We start from the raw sequence: 21416 nt of genomic DNA on the forward strand, positions 1-21416 counted from the left end.
TTTTTGCTTCCTTAAGGTTTTTCTTTATTTTTTTGGGCATGAAGAGACAAGAATATCACATTTTGTTTTCCTTATTTCCACCATTGGGAACGAGTCTGTGACTTTCCGAGATAAAAGTGGTTTATTGTAACGGTTTGATGGAGATCCCTGAAGTGCCTCTCAGGACTACTGAGGGTTTTTCACTTGTTCAACTTACATACTTTAGAGCTCTTACAGTTCAAGTTTAAGTCCAGTTCAATTCCACTTCTGTAGCACATAAAGCAAGTGAGCCATCCTCACACAAGGCCTGGAGAAGGATGTGAGGAGCAGAGCAGAGGGGTCCTACTAACTCCAGTGACACAGCTCGCCCTCTTCATAAGTGCTGCTGAGGAAGGACAGCCTGAGACTTTCCTCCAGGTGGTCTCTCAAGCAGAAAGGTAACAATTGTAGGAAATTCCTTTCCTGCCACCAGCTCACAAGCTCAACAAACAATCCCTTTGTGGAGACACTGGGGTCATCCCTCTAGTTTCTTATTCTTTGTTAATTTGGAATTTGTTGAACAGTTCCTTTCTGAGGGATTAGGGAGTGGTGGTCTGTTTCTCCCTTCCTGAACCTCTTCAAGCCTTTCTAAGAAGGCCAAAGAAAGAAGACAATGTAGAAAACATCCTGGAAACAGTCCCATGTCACCATACACAACTCAATTTCTTCTGCCAGAGGATAAGCTAAAGTCACCCTTGTATACACGCTAAGCTTGTGTGACTGCTTTTGTTTTAGGTGTTGACATTCTGGGTTCTTTATTCCAGGGAGGCTGAAAAGCCAAAGGCAACTCAGTTGTGTGAGCAACACATCAATATACTGTTGAGATGGAGGCATGTGTCTTTAGAGAACAACGCCCTTCCGTCGGAGAAGCAGGGCAGGCTGTGCTACCCTTTCATGTGCAACACTCAGCCCTGCCCTGGTGTCACAGCTTCCTGAGTTATGAGGTTGCAGTAGAAGCTGCTGATTGTAGCTGCTCATCGAGAGCACCACTAAAAAGTCATGAGCTTTGACAGATGTAATCCAGTGTCAACATTTTTTGTCCATTTTTATTTTCTATAAATTCTTTTATTCAGAACTCTCATTTCTTCCAGCAAACAGCGAGCAGAAGATGTGCTACTATATGCCCTGTGGCATGTCATGTTCTTTGCAGAACTCCCGTGGATCACTGTTGCAGTTTAATAAAATCATGAGTATCAGGCCTGGCTGTTCTAGGCACGTATGGTGTATGCCCTGCCTCTTGTAGCACACGCTTCCAGGAGGCTCGTTCTGGCTGCCACACGTTGTTACACCCACTCGCTGCTTTTAAACCATTAGGGCATCGAACCTTTGGTTAAGGTCATGAATAGGGTGTGGAACAGCCTTTTCTTTAATTTCTTACTCTACCTCACTTTTGGAAGATTGGTCATCAGTTTTGTCTCTTTCTTTTTGCCTTTTCCTTCAGGTCTTTCTTGCCTTCCTTTGTAGTGGTTTCTTTTTCAGCTGAGTTGCAGTGAGGAGCCACATACCTGAAATGTATCTCTGCCTGCTGAGAGTGGATAAAACAGGTTTGGGCAATGAAGGGTGTCTCTTTGTGGACACAGTGCAGGCTGGAATGTGGATGTAGTTGTCTGAGCCAAGACTAACTCCTTGAGGTGAATGTTTTATTTCTTTCCTGTGATTAAACTGGGAGTGTGTTAGTTTGGAGTAGCAATAGGTTTAAGGAAATAATTTCTTTTTGTTTCCTTTTCTCTGTTTCTAAGAAATTATCTTGTTTTAAGAAATCAAAACAGAGGCTGGATGCTTGCTTTGAGCTGTTTGTCACCAAAGACAAGAAAAAAGCAATCTTTATCAGTGCTGATTTTTTCTTCTTCCTAGGAAAAGTGTTTATTCCTAGAAAATGAAAGGAACTTGAGTTGTTGAGTTGGCAGGTAATTGATACGTATCTGCTCTGTCTGAAGAAGTACTTAACTTTTACATAACTACCTATGAGTGTTTAGGAAGCTGGCAAGCTGCAGTGGACTGTATGTTTTTCATTATGTCAGTGTTTTTAAACTTGTTGAAAATGGGCTTCTTTTATGGGTGGTTAGAATTCCTTTCAAGTTGTCATTCAGAAAGCCCCAGAGGGGAGGGGAGCTGTGACAGCTCAGCAGATCGTGCTGTGCCCGAACTCCAGGCAGGATGCTGCTGTGCCCTAAGGAACAGCACGTGGCACGAAGCAAAATCTGGTCTAGCAGCCCCGCTGTGCTCTGGTTGGCAAGACTTGGGGATTTACAGCGCTGGAGTAACTGAGGCAGCATGTGAGATACTTTGCTCGGTCTCATTTTTGCTGCTCAAGCTACTGAATGCATAACTACCTGATTAATGCAGAGATTTTAATCTTCTGACCCCCTTGCAAACACTTATTAATTGCACTCATGGATTTTAAATTTGTAGAACTGAAAGGGATAATTATGATCCTGTAATTTGGTCTCTCCATGCAATTGAACAAAAAAAATCTTTTACTAAATCTAGGGGTTTATTCCCCTCACTTTGAAATGTGGTCTTTATTTAAACAATTTGTTTTCTAGACAGTGATCAAAATTTCTTAAACCATTGTCAGGCTTGTTGCTTATAGGATTATCAGGCTGGTATTAATCTTCACTTATTAAAAATCAAATGAACAGAGCTCTTAGAACTGCCTCAATGTAGGGCATGTTCAGTTCATAGATGTTGCTCTTCCATTTGCTTTTTAACTTCCTATTTTCTTTATAACTAAGAAAACTGTGTTTGCTGTGCTGTTTGCTTGCTATTTGTCATGTTTACATGGGTGCCAAGTAACCTACCTCTTCTCTTGCTCCAAAATATTTTTTTTCCAGAGTATTTTTTCCACATATATCAGAGGTAATTTTACCCTTTTTGACTTATATCTGACATAAACTTGAATGGTTCGAATGGTTGAATATTTGCTAGGACCCTCCATCATTATCCTCATTATCATCACAGCATCCAGAAGAGGATTTCTGTTTCAGGAGTATGACATACTCCCTTTTGATCCTGGACCTTGCTTGGCCTCACTGGGACATGTTACTCTCTAGATCTTGTGAAGAAAATACAGAACAAGTGCAAAAACAACCACATGTTTCTCTCTTCCCTGAAAGAATTGTGCTGAAGTCCTGTGAACTAGATTTTAAGAGCATTCAAGATTCCCCAGTCTCCTCTTAGGTATCTCAAGTCAGATGTTAGAAATATTTCCACTCAGCAATTAATAAGAGGCGCTGCCTGCTCTGGATTTCCCCCTCTCCCTCAGAAATACACCTGTTTGGTGTTAAACCCCTTGTATTTGAATAATCACTGTCCTCTAATGCTGATGTTTGCAGGAATAGAATGACTTAGAAGTGAGATTTTTCTGTTAAATGGTGTGGAATTTAGTCTGTTCGCTCTTTCAGTTTAGCGTTTTTGTGTGTAAACATGGATTTGGGTCAGTCTTCCCCTTTCACCCCCCTGACTTTTTCTATTCTGTTCCCATTTGCAGGAAGTCCTTTACCACTGGGTGCCACTGTTTGATAGTTCTTAACATTTGCAACAGTGAAGCCCTTGAAGAAACTGTCCGCTCACTCTCTGGACTTCTGATTTTGAATCAAGGTTCAATTTTAATATGGAGTCCTATTTTTTAATGTAGTTAAATTTTATTCAACCAAACTTGCCCTGATTTTTAATTTAGTGGCCCACACTGATTGATCTACAACACTGATGGTACACTGCAGCTGCAGGGAGTATAAACTGATCTTATTTGCTTTTCTAATCTTAAAATCTCTTCAAAAAATGCGTCATTTCAAAATTGCATGTGAGTCACTGTTGACCCATGTATAAATAAATTGCTCGTTACGTTTGGGGATTAATCTAGTGGCAAACTGTGCTGTTGAGTGCCTTTCCTAAGAGGCATAATTTCAATTATCTCCTGAAAGTCATTTTATTGCGGTATAATAATTACCTGTGTAGGTATTTGTATATTCAGTTGCATGCCTTTGCTAGTCATGATTTACTCGTTTTAGAGAAATGACATAGATGAGATGGTGTGGGATGTGCACCACATGCTGTTCTGTGGGATGAAAACACTAAAGGTCTTTTTGTTGAGAGGTGTCCAAAACACTGGGTCTTCTCCTTGCCATCAGGATGCATCCCTAACCCTGTCTAGGGATTTCAGTAATCACCATGTCCTGCGCGAAATGAGTATGGGGAATATGAAGTATTTAATAAACATGCTGGAAGGTTTGAAAAGATAAATGATGTAAGATGCATTGTTTGTTTTATCTGCTGATAGTCTCTGATTGGAATCACGGTGTTACAGTGGGTGGATTACAGACCGGGATTTAGGGAAGATGGGCGCTGTTCACAGTGTGCCGGTCTTCATCCAGTGTCTCTCTGTCTTTTTTACTGCCTGTATTTAAGATAAGATGCTAACTAGTTTGTTGCAGGGTAAGTCTGTATCTGAGTTTATTTGACAAAAAGGGGACCTTTTGGAAGATCTCCTCCATCTCCTCTCCCAGAACTCTTATACCTCCTGTTGTGGTAGGACGGGAGAGGCACTTTCACCTCTCATCACGCAGCTGCACTGACACCTCCTCAGCATTTTAACTGAGCAAGAGAAGAAAGAAATGCAACTATTTAGAGCTGGTACTTTGAGCTGTTTTCAAAGTCAGTGGCAGAGAGCTTCATTGCAGATCTTGCAGCTTGAGGGAAATGTCTTTTGAATTAATACAAATTCCTGTTCTTCGGGCCTGGGGTTTTTGGTGGAAGGTGTGAGGTCGTTCTTAAAGCTGTCTTCCTCCATCTTTTTTCGAAGTAGAGATTAAGAAACCAGCCGCTCTGTCCTTACCAGCATTGCTCTTTAGCCCTCAGCCTCTCAGGGGGTCTAAGCTGTTCCCTTCGCACCCAAGACTTGACTGAACTTCAAAGCACAGGACCAGAGACTGCCTGGTGGTGTTTAAATTGAATGAGAGCCATAAGCAGCTCTTTGCACTTGAGAGAATTGTAACAGTGTGGAGCAGTGCCCCAGATCGTGCTCTCTGCCTCCCTTTAGGTGTCAGCGCCAATGCAAATATCTTTAAAATGACCCTCTTTCTTCTGGTTTCTTATCTAGTGGATGTTTTATCTGTGCTTTGTTGACATTACTCTCAGCAGTACTTAAAGGAAGAAAATGAGCGTTAACTGGGTTTCTGTGAGATTTTTAGTAGTTTTGTTGATTTTAATGTCCTCTAAAGTGACAACAGGAACAGCTTCAGTAGCCAGCAAGCTCTGCTTCTTTCCATATCCTTGACATCACTGAGATTGCTATGGGCTGCCCTGATCAAGTGAGCAGCACCCTTGTTCTCGAGACAAGTCTATATGGTCTGTCAGTCTTTTGGCAGCCATGCAACCAATGAAGCTGTTAACTGATGATATCCCAGTGTCAGGGAGATGCTGTGAGTTAAACTGTCCTGGCATGGTATGGACAGAAGTCTGTCAGTCTTGCTACTTCATTTTGCCTGCTGGAATCCAAAGATATTGAAGTGTGTGACAGGAAGCAGCGAGATTGGCCTTGCAGAAGCTTGTGGTGGTTTCTAAGATGCTCTTCTCTTGTATGTATGTGAGCTGGGGCACACAGGGATAAAATAACCTTCCTAAGAGCCGTAAGGCAAGGCTGGAGCCATAAACAAAAGCCAGATGCCTGCCAAAGGGTTTAAAAGTCCAGTGATCTTAATTTTGTTTGAAGAATAGTAGTGTAGTAAGTAACCTGGTAACAGGACAGTATTCAGTGAGCGATCCCTGTGGCACAGTAGTTCACAGTGCCCTAAACATGTTTGATTTTGAAGTGAATGAAGACACTACTCTTCTGATCTAGTAGCAAAACTCTTGTAGGTGGGAAGTGGCAGCTTGTTTGAACAAATCATGAGGTGCTGGGAAGAATTGCAGCCACCAGGACCTCTCTGGTCCTCCCCTTTCCCTCCACAGGCAGTCTGGCTGTGTTTTACCATGATTCAAACCCCATCGTGCCTTTCAGCCACGGAAGACAGTGTGAATAAGAGCCAAATTCCTTGGACAGTGTCTGGCTTGAGCATCTAGGCTAGGAAGAGTATTTTGTATTCTGTTTTCAGAAACTCTTACTTTGAATTAAAGAGTGAACTGTGGGAAGTTATTAATGATATCTATAATCAAGGATTAATCAAGTAAATCTCTGGAGTCAAGTGCCTCTTACTGCACTGAGAACAGATAGATAAAGGTGATAGGTGTGAGCTTTCATGTGCAAACAGTGCTGAGGTGGAGCCTGGAAAACACTCTGCATTTAAGTAGCTCTTTGTTTTCCACCCGAGATGGCTGATGCGAGGTGGTGCTGGTCGAGTAACATCTGAGCAGAGACATGCTGAAGAATTTTTATTTCAATTCCTCATGAAATTGGAAAGGGCAGAGTAAAACAATATTTTTGTCTCAAAGAATGCCTCTGGGTTACTTGTAACAAACCGCAAGTCTATGCGGTGGTTTAAAGAGCTAAAAATGTAAGTCTTAAAAAATAGCGTCTGATGGTTTACAGTGCAGCTCAGAACAGATGTTGGAGCTTTTTTGAGAATAAAATCTTTTTCAGGAGTTATTCAGTGTTTGAGCTAATGCTTCTGTGGAAGATATTAGTTCAAGAATTTATTAAGGCAAAAAGGAAATCACGTGAATTTAGCCTTAATGTAACTTTTGGATCTGATCTAGTCTATTATTTTCATGTCCATTGGTATTTTTAGGCATTTATTTATCTGCTTTTTAAGGGGCCTCAACTCTACCTTTGCTTTCACAGCTGGAAATAATTGTGGGAATCATCTGAAGGGTGAAAATGCCATATATATATGTAATAATATAAATATATGGTGTCTCACAGGAATTTTTATATTCAGATTCCATATGTAGAGGGTGATTTCTGGTATGAGGAATATAAGATAGAAAATAAATGCAATTCCCTGAATGCCATATAAACATGAGGGGTTGGGGGGGGCAGTTTACATGAACTTCTCTCTCCTGTGGAAGCCATGGGAGCCCTGCTGTAGCAAAAGCTCTGGCAGCTGCTGAATCAACCTGGCATTGTTAAGATCTACTTTGAATCTGTTAAAAACACTAGTGGCTGTCTGCAGCTCTCTTTGTACACGTTTCCATGTTACTACCATTAAGGGACTTTTGTGGAAAAAAACCCAACTCTGTAGATAGAATAAAAAATAAATAACATTAGAAGAAAACGTATCTGGTTGGACAAGTTCCCCCAAATGACTTTCATGCTTCTAGCATGCTCTGGTTTGGTTGTATCTCCTCAGTATGATCAACTTTTGAAAGGTGTCTTCTCTTCTTCCTGAATTTACTTGCCTTCTGAGGAAACTAAATGAGAGAATTGCAAATATGTGACCACTTGGTCTCAGCTCTTCAAGACTGAGGTACCTGTATGGTAGTACTTGATTGCTCTAAGAGCATCTTTTCATCTGGAAACATTAAACTTCTGTCTGGGAGGATATTTGAAGTAATTTTTCTACAGAGGCATTTTCATTGTCTAGTGGGATATTGAAATTGCTTCACAGTTCTGTTTGAGGAGTTAAAATTCCTCTTCCATGCAGGATCTCCCTTTTTGCCTTTCTCGATGAAAATCCACATGTACCTAAGATTAGTCGTGGACAAAGACTGTGAGAGTTACTCAGGCACAACAAGATAAGTTAGATAAATGCTTTTGTGCTGCTTGTGCAGCAATAGCTCATTCAGCAAATGCACTGGGGAAGGACCTGCCAAATTAGTGGATGTATTAAACTTGAGTCAAGCTGAGCTAAAACATTCCCTGAATCCAAATCTCCTTTGTTTTGGAGCAAGGTAATGGGGAAACACAGAAGTGGATTGTGCATTCTCAGTTGATCTTGTAACAGCAGATGGTTAAAAGGAGCCTCTCGGATGCTCTTAAGGCAGCATATTCCTGTTAAGTGCTTATTTGGATTATTAATGTCCCACTGTAGCACCTAGTGATGATCTGAAGCAGCTTTATGGGCTGTGACTTTTGTGGTGATGAGCACTAGAGACTCGTGGAATTAATAATGTTTTAATTGTTATTGCTTGAACATTGATTAAATTTTGTGTAAGGACTTTTAAGGGATTCTGTCATCGAGCTTGACTGGTTTGTTGGTGTGAGCCTGAATCTCAGGATGAAACTCTGGGGCTAAACTGCTCTGTTCCTGTCTGCCTTTGGTGTGGTGCCTGTCTGCCCTTTGTGCCTCAATTTCCTTTTTATTTCCTTTTTATGGGAAACTTTCCTGCTCTTTTGTAAATGTTTGCTTTGAAAGGGTGTGGGTAGAGATCACACTATCTTAATTATATTGTTTGCATACAATACTACACAGTGACTGCACAGGACAGGGTCAGTGTCCTCCAGCCAGGCTGAGGTTTGCAAAGGGTATGAGAGGATTCACTGAGTGGGAACTGGGTGCCCTGTGGTGCTGGCTCTGCTTGGAAATCCTAGCTGAAATCATTTGCAGCTAAATCACACATGGAAAGAGTCTTCAGTTTCCCAGGGGAGTTTTATTCATTCATGTTTGCTGCAAGTAGAGTTCATATTACAGTGGGAAACCATGATTCCTGACCTCTGAGTTGAATACATGTTTTAAAAATAGAGATGGGACAGAAGAAAGAAGAATAAATAGACTTCATTCTAAGGGCTTGCTCAAACCAAATCTACGTTCTGCAAAATATTGCATCAAACTTTGAGAAATGATTGAATCAAATTGTTTTTCAGGGGCTTGTGTTGAAAAAAATTGTAGGGTTTTTTTTATGACAGACAGTTGTAGGTAATTCTGCATTTTTCATCTTTGTCTAAGCAAACAAGACTTATCTTGAAGCAGCAGCAGGTTATTTTGAGATTTACTTTAAGGGAGAGCTGTTCGTCATAAATGGCTTCTAGAAGACTCACAGCCCCATCAGTGCAACAGAACTGATAGTGGAGTACAGCAAAACAAATATTTACAGGGAGTGTTTATTTTGGATGCAGGTTAGATGTGTAATATTTGAGTTGTTTTAGTTGTGGTAAGCCTGACATGAACACTGAGGAAGTATGAAATGTTATGTAAGAAAAAAAACCAAACTGTAGCTAGTTTATTCACTATCTATGGTAAAGGGAACAGACCTCTACAAACGTTTTATCAACAGCATATAACAGGTGCTGTGTGGTGTGTGTTGAGAAATTTGCTGAGGTTTGGGGTTTTGGGGGGTTGTTTTTTGTTTATGTAGCATGCTGTTGAACAGTGAGGGATTTCAGTTATGAGTTCGGCAAAGGATCACCATGATGGGCTGCAGGCTGGGGCGCAGGTGCTGTGGAGGAGGCTGAGGGACCTGGGCTGGCTCATCCCAGAGCAGAGGCTTGGGGGGACCAAACAGCAGCCCCCTGTGCCTGGGAGGTGCTTACCAAGAAGACAGAGGCAGACCCTTCACCAGGGTGCACGGTTGGAGGGTGAGAGGCAACAGGCAGGAGTTGAAACGAGATTCATGTGGGTGTAAGGAAAAACCACCATGAAGGCAGGTGAGAGGGTTGCCCACAGAGGCTGTGCAGCCTTGGAGAACTTCAAGACCTTATTGGGCAAAGTACTGAGCAATCTGGTCTGAGTTTATAAGAGTTCTTACTCTTAGCAGGAGGTTGGATTAGAATTCTTTCAAGTTTCTTCTGACCTCAGTTTTCCAATGATCCTGTATCGTTGGCATGTATGGTGATAGATGGCTGCTTGATTGAAGAGGGAAGACTCTGAAGGGGTGATGGGAAAAGTATTTTTATTGCATGATCAGTGTCAATAAGAGGTTTATGTCATGTACAGCAATACACTTCCATGGTTTGGAACTGTGGACAATTTTTATATTAATTTGAGAGGTCCCTGTGAGACCTGACATCCCCTCATGTTCAAAAATGCTGCATATGAACTTGCCTTAAAAAACTCATGAAGGAAGCCACCCTGGAAGCAGCTCAAACTGATGTTTCTCATAGAAGTTACTCCACAGAAACTTGGTGTGTGAGATGTAGCACTAAGAAAACACAGTCCCCATCATTCATTCAAACAAAGAAGCTGAAAGGTCTATGCTGGGTCCACTGGACATGCTCAAATCCAGAGTGTCCTCCCTGCATCTGCTGAAAACATAATCTTGTTTTGCTTCTTCGCCTGTTAGCAGCCCAAGCTGGGTGATGTGGTACTGTTCAGTTTTAATGTACTGGAGTATTAATGGAAATCTTTCAACTATATCAAGTGGATTTCGATCAGAGTTAAGCAACAATATGAGATTCCTACTGAAAAAAATAGTGCATGGATTTAAACTGCAACTGAACAAAGGTTTTGTAGCCTGTGGAGTGAGAGAGGGAGGGAAGGGCTGGTCTAAATTAAAGTGCATATTCAGCTTTTACTAGAAAATGCACAGCAAATCCCAGTGATTCTCTGATTTGTCTCGTAGCCCCGTGTGTACAGGGTGCACCATTCAGCTGTTCTGCCTGTCAGGCGGGTGGAAGTCTCTCGCTTTTTATTCATGTCCCATTGATGCATCTCTGCAAACCCACAGGCTGTGAGGTTATATTTTGCATTTCTGTTTGAGGGGCCAGTGTTTCATCAAACTGACTATTGCAGATTCTGGTGCAGGCAGAATTGCTCTGAATGTGCTTTGTTTTGGATGCTGAACTTCTTGTGATTGAGGCTTTTTAATGGAAAGAGGTATGAATGGTTACATATAAATTATTTGAAAACTATAATTTACTTGTCAGTTTTTGATTCAAAATGTTGTGATTTGATGTGTAGATAAGTTTTCTATAGGTAAGTTTTCCATAGCAGAATAGGAAAATGCTGGATTTCGAAATGATATAAATCATCAATTGCTTTCAGATCAGTGGATTTCTGTGGATTTTTTGTGGCCTTAAAGAAACAACCTCACCTAACTTTTTTCCTCTACCTTTCCACTCAGAAATCAGTCCCCCACCCCAATAGTTGCAGATCTGGCAATTTCCACGCAGAAGCTTTTGCTCAGTACAGTTCAGGGCTTATCCACAGGTGTTTTCCCTGTAACTGCCATGAGACTGATGGCAGAAAATGAGTCTCATTCATAGTATTTAATATAGTCAGTATTGAAAATGTCTTTTGGGGACTCAGTACTGCTGATCTAAAAATGCTTCATCTGAATAGGCTTATTAAAATCAATAGGGGCCTTCCCAAACTTACCCTGAATTATTTGTCTAGTTCTTCATAAAACGGTGGGAAGTTGTGTATCCAAGTCACTGGATGAAGGCTGTTGAAGATGCCACTGTTATGAAATTGCTGTCTATTTAAAAAGAAGCTACTGATGTTTGCTCTGAGAGCCTTTACTTACTACAGACAAAATAAATCCAGGAAAAGCATAACTTGACAAAGGAACATGCTGCCTTTATGTTTTAGTATGTCTTTAAAAGGCCTTTTGGTGTAGAGTTACTAAAGTTTTTCCCCTGTTTTACAGATACTGTGAATAAGGACACTGAACCCAAAGATCCATATCCCATTCCAAGAAAGATTATGGCTGAACCAGACTACATAGACGATGACAATCCTGAGTTAATTAGACCTCAGAAATTAATTAATCCTGTGAAGTCATCCCGGAATCATCAAGATCTCCATAGAGAGCTGCTTATGAATCAGAAAAGGTAAGAGTCTAAAAATCACTTGTGCCAACCTCCCACCCCAAAGACACAGACTGAGTTTTAGTTTCATCAAAATGACTTTGTACCCAAAACCCAGCAGACACTTTTTGTTGTTTCAGATCTTGTAAATTAAAAGACTCTGATTCTTAACCATAGCATTTATTTCTGTTTGAATTTCAGTTTCTCTGCAAAAGCTTGCTATAGAAGTCCTTCTCATTTTGTCTTTGTGAATATTCACAGGGTCAGTTTTGGGAGGAAGGAGTTCAGTTCTCTCTGTCACGTTTCATGTAGGTTACCTGGGCACTGTAATTTGGCTTGTACTCTTCACTTTATCAAGTATTTGACAAAATTTTGCTATTAACAGCAGGATGATAAAATCTGTGGGGTTTCACCATTCCCAGCGCACTGAGTTTATGAGGCCACTTTTAAATCAAAGAAATCATAGTTTATTTCACATGAAACTGTTGTCTGTTTGCTTGATCTGTCTCACAATGCAGTGTCATAGTCTGGTGCCTGCTCTGCTGCTGCACAAGTGTTTCTTTGTATGTTACAGAAATGCTGCCTCCTCCCTTCTGGGGTGGGATGCACAGCTGTTGCTCTATATATTGCTTTTAAAGATGTAAATAACAGTAACTTTATTTCATCAATTGCAGAGACACAACCACCTGGCCCAGGAATAGCTGAAGTTCTGTTACTAAATCTCTTCAGCAACAGAGAACTTATTTAAAAAACACATGGTGGAGGAAAAGCCACCAAGCCTGTTGGTGCTCCTTCATTTAAACCAACAGAAACTATGATATAAATGTGTGATTTGCTGCATTTAATCCACCCAAAATAGACTTTCCAAAGGCTAGATCTGGGGGTCTATAAAACAGAGGTGGAAAAGCAGTATTTCAGAGTTCATTTGAGAATAAAGTTGGAGGTAGCAGCCATTCAGGCTTTTTGAGACTCAGGACCTTGACAACAGAGAGTAGAAAGCTGTGGTTTTGGCTACTCCAGCACAACTAGATTTGTCTGTTTAGGAGGAAGAGTCGCATTATGGAAGTTTCTCCCTTTTTTTTTCCCCCCTAATCCTTTGGCAGTAAAGTATTTTGAGGGAAGAAGGGGTCTTTTTATGTGTAATAGCAAAATCTTCACAAATGCTAGGCTTAGAGACTTAATTCTAAATGAATTGCATACACAATATAGCATTTCTTTAGTGATGAAGAAGATGTTTTAAGAATGCCAACTGAATTGGAAGAAACTGGCCTAAATAGGTGTTTGTCCTATTTTTCGTTAATGGGATTAAACATCAAAGTCACTTTCTAGCACCAAGAAGTTTATAGTCATTGAAAGAAAAATAGTTGAAGTTTCCCGACTTATGATCTTAATCTAAAGGATGTGGAGGCTGCAATAAATTAAGACTATTTTTTTTCTTTTAAGTTTATGAAAGCATAAAGCACTTTTAAATCGTATGGAGTTCTTTTCTTCAAGGAGAATATCCTATTACACAGAGAAGTTGTGCAGCCCTCAGTACCCGCTCTTCTCTTATTGTGATTTTGATTAGCTGCAGCTGTTAATTTTAGAGTCTTATTTATTGGTGCAGAAATTAAATACTTTGAGGGTTTTCACCAGCAGAAAAAATGGTATTTTTTAGAAGAGAGTTAGTCTTCAGTGCTTTGTGCCACTGTACTAGCTCTGTTAGGAGGCTTTTCAGTAATGTAGATATTAGGCTTGTGTTCTGCTTTGTTACAGCAAACTGTCATATGTATGGAGGACTTCTGGTGCTCTTATGCTGCTCAACATGCTGCTTATTTTATTGTGAAGGCTCAGGGTAGACACCAGCAGCTTCACTTTTTTGCCCAGTTACCTCTGAACAGCCAGAAATGGATGTTGGAAGATATTAGGCAGCACTGGTTTGATCATTTTCCATGCCCACTGTGAGCAGTGTCTGTTGGGCCTTGAACTGGTGTAGCTATTTACTTGCAGAAATGGAGTTTTGTTTGGGCAAAGAAAGATTCAGGTAGTGCTACCTCAAGGCACTGGTAACTTAGCTTAAACTATTTTTACTTATTAGGAGTCAGCCTCAGCTCTGTGGAGTATTGGTCCTGTCCCTTCCAGAGATTTTAACTCTATCATCTCTAACCAGTGTTGTAGCACACTTTGCTTCCCCTACATCGAAATTTAGGATTTGTAAGTTAACCAGAATGATCTCTAGGAGGTGATACAAGACCCCAGTTAATCCAGTATCTGCCCGTTTGTTGCTTTTCCTTTTTACATAAGAGAGCGGAAATAGGAGCGACGTTACAGTTCTGTTACAGATCTGACTGGCAACCCCATCTGATTAGACTGAGAGGTTGCATTTACTTGTAGCTTCTGCAGGTTACAGCTTTGTTACAGCTGCAGCACATCTAAATCAGTCTCGTGCCTCTGCTTTGTTATGGTGCAACCTGACTGAAAAAAGCAGGAACAAGTAATGTTACTTAGCAGCTGGACTCTGGTTTGTGGCTGTCTTGATTGCTGATTGCTAGTGTGGAATATTCCACTGATTCTGCTCTCACTGATCCAGTAGTAGTAGTAGTAGTAAAAAAAAAAAAAAAAAAAAAAATCACTCCAGCTTTTCCTGCCTGACTTCAGTTTTATGTGTTAAAATGTATTTAAAATAGCATGAAACATAAAATATGAACATGATCTTGCAGCTTCTGTTGCGTTGAGGCCATGAGATCTATTATGAGAAATAGGGAACAGCATTTGGTGTTGCTAAATATTTGATTTTTCTGTCAGGGTATCTGCAGGGATAGAGTGTTGCATAATAGATGGAGTCATTCCTAGATGCCACCATAAAATGGCATTTTAATGTTTTATTGGACATGCTGTCAGATATGCATATTAATGAATAATTAGGCAACCACAGTTGTATAGAAAGTAGGGAAGGGTAAAAATACGCTTTCTGAAAGCTTATTCAGATTATTGAATTTCTTCAAGTTGAAATGAAAAATGGTTGATGTTAAACTTAATGCTGGATACTTTCACATAATCATCTTCAGAGGGAAGATGACAATAACAAGGACAGATTTGGGATCTCTCTGTTCTGCCTTAAGTGACGCTAATACCTGAATAACGGGGAGAGCTTTGAATCTTATCATAACAAATTTTGAAACCATCATAGCATAACAGAGATAAAAGAAATAGCTGAAGTCACAGAAATGAGTAGGAGTGAGTATCCATGTGTATGCCTGTATAAATAATGTCATGCATCTTCCCTAAGAGGGAGCTTTCTCATTTCATAGTAGTTGGCTTGGAAAGCAATTTGTGCTGAACAGACTTGAAACATTCAGTTGATGTAGTACCCAAAGGCTTGTGAGAGGGAGAATCCTCCAGGCTTTGTCTGGTCTCCAAGGTGACGGCAACTTTTTTATTCTGGATTTTTGTTGTCTTAGGCTCTTTGTGATGTTGAGTGTAGCCTGGGAGCTCTCACTGGAAATAGCTTCACAGCCAAGCATGGGTAAAGCTGTCACATTTTCAAGGAAAGGAGAGAATCTACTATTTCCAGGAGCAGTGTGACAGACCACATTTTAGTTTTGTCCATGCAAAATTCTATGGGCAGAATACCCTGCACAGGGCTATCTGAACCAAGCCATTCTGAGTTATCATCCAGCAAAGGAATTTCTCTTGTCCAAAATTTAGTTTTAGCTCTGCTAGTGTAGTGATTCGTGATTTTTTTTTTTAATCCATTCTTTTGGAATTGAGAGAATAGAGTGAAGACTAAAGATGAAAGTTAAAATAATGAATTATACAGGACAAATACTACCATGCATGCTAAATATCCACAGTGGATTATATGGCTTAAATTCTGGCTTAGGGTTTTGGTTAGAAACCAGGAACATATCTGAATGTTTTTTTCCTTTTAATTCATTATTTATATCCCAATGTATCTAAATAGGCAACTGCTTCAGTTTAGAAAACCTGCCTGCAATTCTGTGTGAATTTCTGCTAATTAAAACTGATCTTTCTTCTCTTCCTCCCCCTCTTTTAATTTGAAGGGGTCTTGCACCTCAGAACAAACCGGAGCTACAGAAAGTGATGGAGAAAAGGAAACGAGATCAAGTTATTAAACAACAAAAAGAAGAGGAAGCACAAAAGAAGAAATCAGACCTGGAAATAGAGCTACTGAAACGACAACAGAAACTGGAGCAGGTAAGATGGAGAGTAACACTACCTGTAAATATCTGCATCTGAGCTACTCACCTGAGGCTCCCTTTGCAGACAGGAAAGAAGCAGCAGCCAATTTTTGGCATATTTCTTCTGATCACAGCAGATATCTCTTTTAGGATAAGTCAAATCACACTCTGTAATTATCCATTTTTTGTCACTTGCTGTGTAGGAACTGCATATGGGGTTTGCCTTTGGTCAAATGAATCCTGCACCAGCCAACAGGAATGTTAGTGGAGCACTGACATTACTTAACCATTAAAATGGTAGTGAATTAGTCAATTTTTGTAGTCTTAACTATGATCCACTAAGAATAGCTGTTAGACTGCAAAGCATCGAAACTACATTTAATGAATTTTAAAAAAACAATTGATTCTCCTACATTATACAAGAAACTAGATTACTTTACAAAGATTTTTTGTAACCTTAAAATGTGTGAGGCCGTTGGTGTTTTCAAATGAAGGAAGAGCTCCTCAGACCCTGAGCATGGGGATGATCTGGAGTCGGAGTTCATTGCGGTGAAGCTTTTTGCTAGGCACAGGGCCAGCCAAATGTCTCTGTGCCTCTGAAAACATTTTGTGTGCCTGCAAGGAAATATCTCTGCAGTGAAACACCTCATAAGAGAAGTCACTGTGCATTAAGCATTGCATTTATTTTTAAATAATGAATGCTATAAATGCATGCTTTAAAACAGTATCTCCTGTTTTTCTCAGTGGAAACCAATTAAGCCAAATAATTACTCTATTAAAAATGATATATAATCCAGTAATTATTTGGGGTTTGGAGTTTTATTATAGGTTGGTGCTTTTTTGTTTTAATTAGGCTTAGAAATATTTTTGGAAAAAGTTATTGTATTTTTAAGTATATTATCCTGTCATTTTTCTTATCTGCTCTTAAGGGCACAGCTTTGAATGGTTCAGCTTGTGGAAAGATTTGATTTGAAACTGAGCTATCCAATGTAGATTATGTAGATGATAAAATTCTGTTAGAGGAGGAAAAACCTGCCTATTGCAAACAGTGCTGTGACTTTGGAAACATCATAGGAATGGTATTAATTGACAACATGATTCATGGAGGAACATTGCTGTGATTTATTGAAACAAGGCATGCCCCTTTGCCAGTGAACCAGAGACAAAGGAGAGATTATTTAGGTGAGCTGTACGTGGTCCCCATTAATCAGGGAGACCTTAGTCTGTTAAAAAAGAAAAAAAAGGTTCTTTCAGGCTCTTTTGTTAGTTTTCTAAATGTTTTTTTTCTTTCTTTCTGCCAACTTGTCTGCCCTCCCTGAGGATCACCAAGCAATCCATATTCTGTGCCATGTGTGAGCCTGTGCTCTGTGGGCACTGTACAGCCATGCCTACCCTGCCATGGAAATTCCAAGTGTCTGCATGGGCAGGAGTCCAGCTAGGTTAAAAAAAGCCAGCAAATGGGCTCTTAAAAATGAACAACTAATGGCCAAGGAAGATTTTTGGGTTTTTTTTAATTGCTTTTTCTGATAGACAAACCAGATACTCCTAAAGAGGCTCAGGTTAGATACAGAACTCCATACCTAAACACTCAGAAATCAGTTCTGTGAGTGTGCTTGTAGTAGCTGTTCACATGTTCTCCCACAAGGCACATTATTCCTGTTCTGCTATAAAAGCCAGAGAAGGGAATTATTGTTGTTTCTTTAATGAAGATGTCCAAGAATTTCTTAAAAAATGCTTCATCTTGTTCTTGTACTGGGCTTGCAGAGTTTTGTCCATCTGGCAAAGGTGGACATCTGGAAGGTGCTAGAGCCAAGGATTTGAAAAGATTTATTGTTTATGGGAACAGATACTCCCAAAGAAATGCAACTTTATCTTTTCCATGAGACAAAGAAAGGAAGCAGTTTAAAGCATTTGGCATTGTCAGTTATTGAAACCTTTAGTTTTGTGTCTTGTGTTTCAATGATCTGTTTTCTATACTTTTCTTTTTAATATGTGATTCCCTTTTAAGCTGGAACTGGAGAAACAGAAGATACAGGAAGAGCAGGAAAATGCGCCTGAATTTGTCAAAGTCAAGGGCAACTTGAGGAGGACGGTCCAGGAAGCAACAGAAGCACCGGACTCCTAGAGCCAGCGCCTGCTAAGACTTCCAGCTTTCCTGCAGAGAGAGGCTTTTGCAAGTTGTCTCACATTTGCCCCTCAAGAGGGAAAATAAGTGCATCCAGCTGACACTTACTGAAGATGAGATTTTTAATTCCTGGGACGTGTGGATTAAAAGGACAGTATCATAAACAGATCGACTTGCCAAATATAGTCCCGAGATCAATGGATAAGGAGTGTCTTTGTCAGTTCAGTGTCATGGACCAGGCTGACGTGCTTACTCAGAGATTTTAACCAGGGATACTAGAGAATCTCCTTCAGTGTTGCACTGCTTTAACTCTTGTGATCCTAGTTGAGTGGAGATACACAGATTATATTTTGCTTTAAAACAGAACAAAAATCCTCCTGTGATATCTTATGAAGCTTTGCTGTGCAGGTAGAATTCCTCCATCTAGACCTACAGCCTGTGCATATCCCAGAATAATTTGTGTTTAGTTGGAATTTTTATCAAATCTAGGAAGATACAAGGTATGTTGATCACTGCTGCCCATCCCCACTAGGATAGGCAGGTATGGGCAAGATGGAAATGCTTAAAATTCACCAGCAGTGAAAAGTTAAGCAGCCTTAAAGCCCATTTGCTGTTTGGCATGTAGAATTTGGGCTATGAAAGAGCAGAAATCTGATGATCCTTTCACCAGGGAGACTCCAGAAGCTTATGTATCTCTGTCTATAACTTACACTGTTGTGAACAGGCCTGTGCAGTGCTACCTGTGAATTTACCTCTCAAAGCAAAATAACCTGTCTTCTACTTTCTGTGTTTTGAAATCCTGCTTGCTTTGGTGTTGTGGCCTTTCTCCTCCAAGGACATGCTGAACTGAGTACAGTGTTAACACATTACTTGGGAGTGTTTAAACTCATTTGCTGGAACTGAAAGCAGGAATCCTATCTGCCATCAGTTCCTGATCTTTGCTTGCAGGAATGTGTTGCAGTTTCTGCAGTAGAGCAGTGTCTAAGCCAGACCAAACTCATCATTGGAATATACTGAAATGGATTTTTTTTTTTCCCCAAAGTGAGGCATAAAATGAAATTCATTTTATCCCATCTTTCCTTTAGCCTCAGGAAGGAAGGGAAATGTGTTACCACTGAGTCTTCAGGTCCAATTCTGTCATCTTCTGCCTTTCCACAAGTTGCCCCTGTGACTTGCCATTAAATAAAATATTGCTCAGCTTGCACAGGGATGACAGAATCTGATCCTTCGTGCTTATGACTACTAGTTATCCAGGAAAGCCTGGGAGGAGGAGTGGGGAACAGATTGCCCATGTAGGATTACAGAACTGGATTCTTACCTGGTGTGATTGGGTGCAGATATCTGGGGAGAAATCCTCATCTTTCTTGTTCTGCACAGTCCTAGCTTTCACTGAAGCTGTGTTCATCCATATCAGCTGAGGATCTAATCCCTAGCCTTTGCCTTAGGATGCTAAACACAATAATTTCTACTTTGTAATTACATTGGACATAACTGTTTGAAAACACTTTTTATTAATATCAACAGTGGTGTGTTTGTATTGTAAAGGTGGTAGGGGAGGGTTTGTTGGTTTGTTTTCTGAGTTGCTTTTCCTGTAAGTATTGGACATTTTAAATACAGTTTCAGCCTAACACTTAGGACAAAATGCTCACAATTAGAAATGTTTCCTAGATACAGACTTTAATTTGTCAAGATACAGGCATTTTTTATGACGACATAATCAGATTGAGAGTAAATTGAATTGTGATAAGCGTATTGCCATTGATTTAGACTTGCAGTGTGACTCACATCTAGAAGATTAAATGTGAAGATTGTCTAACAGACTGTTCAGATTATGGACATACAAAAGACAAAGGCCAAACATAGGACTCTTCCATGTATTTTCTCAACAAAGGAGCACCCTGAATGCTGCAGGTTCTTCACTCTCTCCTTCCCTTCTCCTGGCAGGAGAGGATCTTCTTTTCTGGCAGCACATTATTCAAACACTTGCACTGATTGAGTTTGTTTCATGTTGTTGAGACACCACTATATAGGAGCCTTCCACACCATACTCATGCTTTGTCTTAGCCACTCTCAGCCTACCAAACATGAGCCTCCTGCTTTCAACTCCATGTTAAGCTTCTGCTCAGTATGGAAAAGTCTAGAAGTCAGTGAGGAAATCCTCCTCTGGCTTGAGCAGACCATTCCTTGTCAGCCATTTCCCCTTGGTGAACGTGGCACTCCTACCACATGTGCACAGTGAAATGAAGTCGGTGGCAATGGGATCGGTGGGGGACAGGGACCTTTGGCTTCAGTAGGTGTGTTGGATTGGGCCCCTCAAGGCTGAGGGCATTCTGCTTTCTCCCCCAGCTAGCCTGAGATTCAGGGTAGAGTTTCTGAAACACAGGAGGCCAGAAAACTCCCTTGTACATACAGCATGAAGTTGTTTTTTTGTTTTTCAGTGGAATTAATTCTCCGTGTGAACAGAACATCAACGTGTGTGTTTAAACATCTTTGAATCCTGCTAACCCTTTAGTCTAGAAACCCCAGCCACTTCCATGTCATTTTGACAGGCAAAAGCTTGTCTTTAAAGTCAGGATTAGGCGACCCTTAAGTGGGGGGGCCAGCTAGTCACACCACAAGTGTCCTGTGCGGCTACTCAAGTAAGAAACTGCTTGCCAGTGAGCGTAAGCAATTCCTGCTCTGCCCTTTAGCTATATGGGTTTTTGAAAAAATCCAACAAATACTTTGGTGATTTGAAAATTGCTCACTTACCACTTTGTACTTTTTTAAAACTCTTGCTTTTGATAGTATAGTAGTAGATTTTTTAGCATTTTTGTGGCTTTAACCTTCTGTTAATATCTGCACTTGTTTGAGTGTACATATATAAATATATATAAATATAAAAAGGGAGCCTTAATGGATTTGTTTTCATAATTTAATATTTTTTGTATTTGCTCTTGTATAATTGTTTTTAACTAAAGGTATTATGAGAATGAGGGTGGAATACTTAGAACCAAAGTTATGCTTAATAAAATCTACTACATGCTTGGTGTATGTGATGGTGTCTTTCATATCCTGCTAAAAGCAAAATGTTGGGGTGTGTGCTGAGACATCTGGGTTATTTAAAATTCTGCAATGCAGGGGGAAGTATCAAGAACATGATGACTCTTGGTTCCTTAAAAATGGATCTTTGTTTGTATATGCAAAATTATTGGCAAATTAGTTGGCAGGAAGAGCTGGTTGTGTCTCTCAGCAGTATTATATTTTGAATATTTTTATGCAGACAGTTTTTAACAGGACTGTGTAGGTACTGTTCAGTAGCACAGGGTGAGGTGAAGCATGAGGGATAACTTCAGGTGAGAGTCAAATAATTGTGGAAATCATTCCCTATCCTTAGAATTGTTAGCATTGCAAAAGCTCCATTCCAAAAGGCAGTGAGAAGAGAGCAATGAGCCTGATCCTGGTTTCAAGTCCTACAAAGGTTCTTTTAATC

The 21416-nt window shown here is 40.2% G+C and overlaps 1 protein-coding gene across 4 annotated transcripts in view; it reads left to right on the forward strand.

The window, feature by feature from the left end:
* FAM107B (family with sequence similarity 107 member B) overlaps positions 1–20971 on the forward strand; it is a 60263-nt gene extending 39292 nt beyond the window's left edge. For 2 of the 4 annotated variants that reach the window (XM_027679508.1, XM_027679506.1), the window contains 3 exons: positions 11479–11662; positions 15682–15835; positions 17828–20971. In XM_027679508.1, the coding sequence (XP_027535309.1) occupies positions 11535–11662; positions 15682–15835; positions 17828–17944 (399 nt within the window). In that variant the 5' untranslated portion in view covers positions 11479–11534 and the 3' untranslated portion in view covers positions 17945–20971. Of the gene's footprint in view, positions 1–5501; positions 5599–11478; positions 11663–15681; positions 15836–17827 lie in introns of those variants that run through there. The other 2 variants (XM_027679505.1, XM_027679507.1) reach the window with 2 other exon arrangements.
* Positions 20972–21416: the final 445 nt, after the last annotated feature.

The sequence above is a fragment of the Neopelma chrysocephalum genome, unplaced genomic scaffold (assembly GCF_003984885.1).
Source record: "Neopelma chrysocephalum unplaced genomic scaffold, ASM398488v2 Primary Assembly neopelma1_45, whole genome shotgun sequence".
NCBI classification, from domain to species: Eukaryota; Metazoa; Chordata; class Aves; order Passeriformes; family Pipridae; genus Neopelma; species Neopelma chrysocephalum.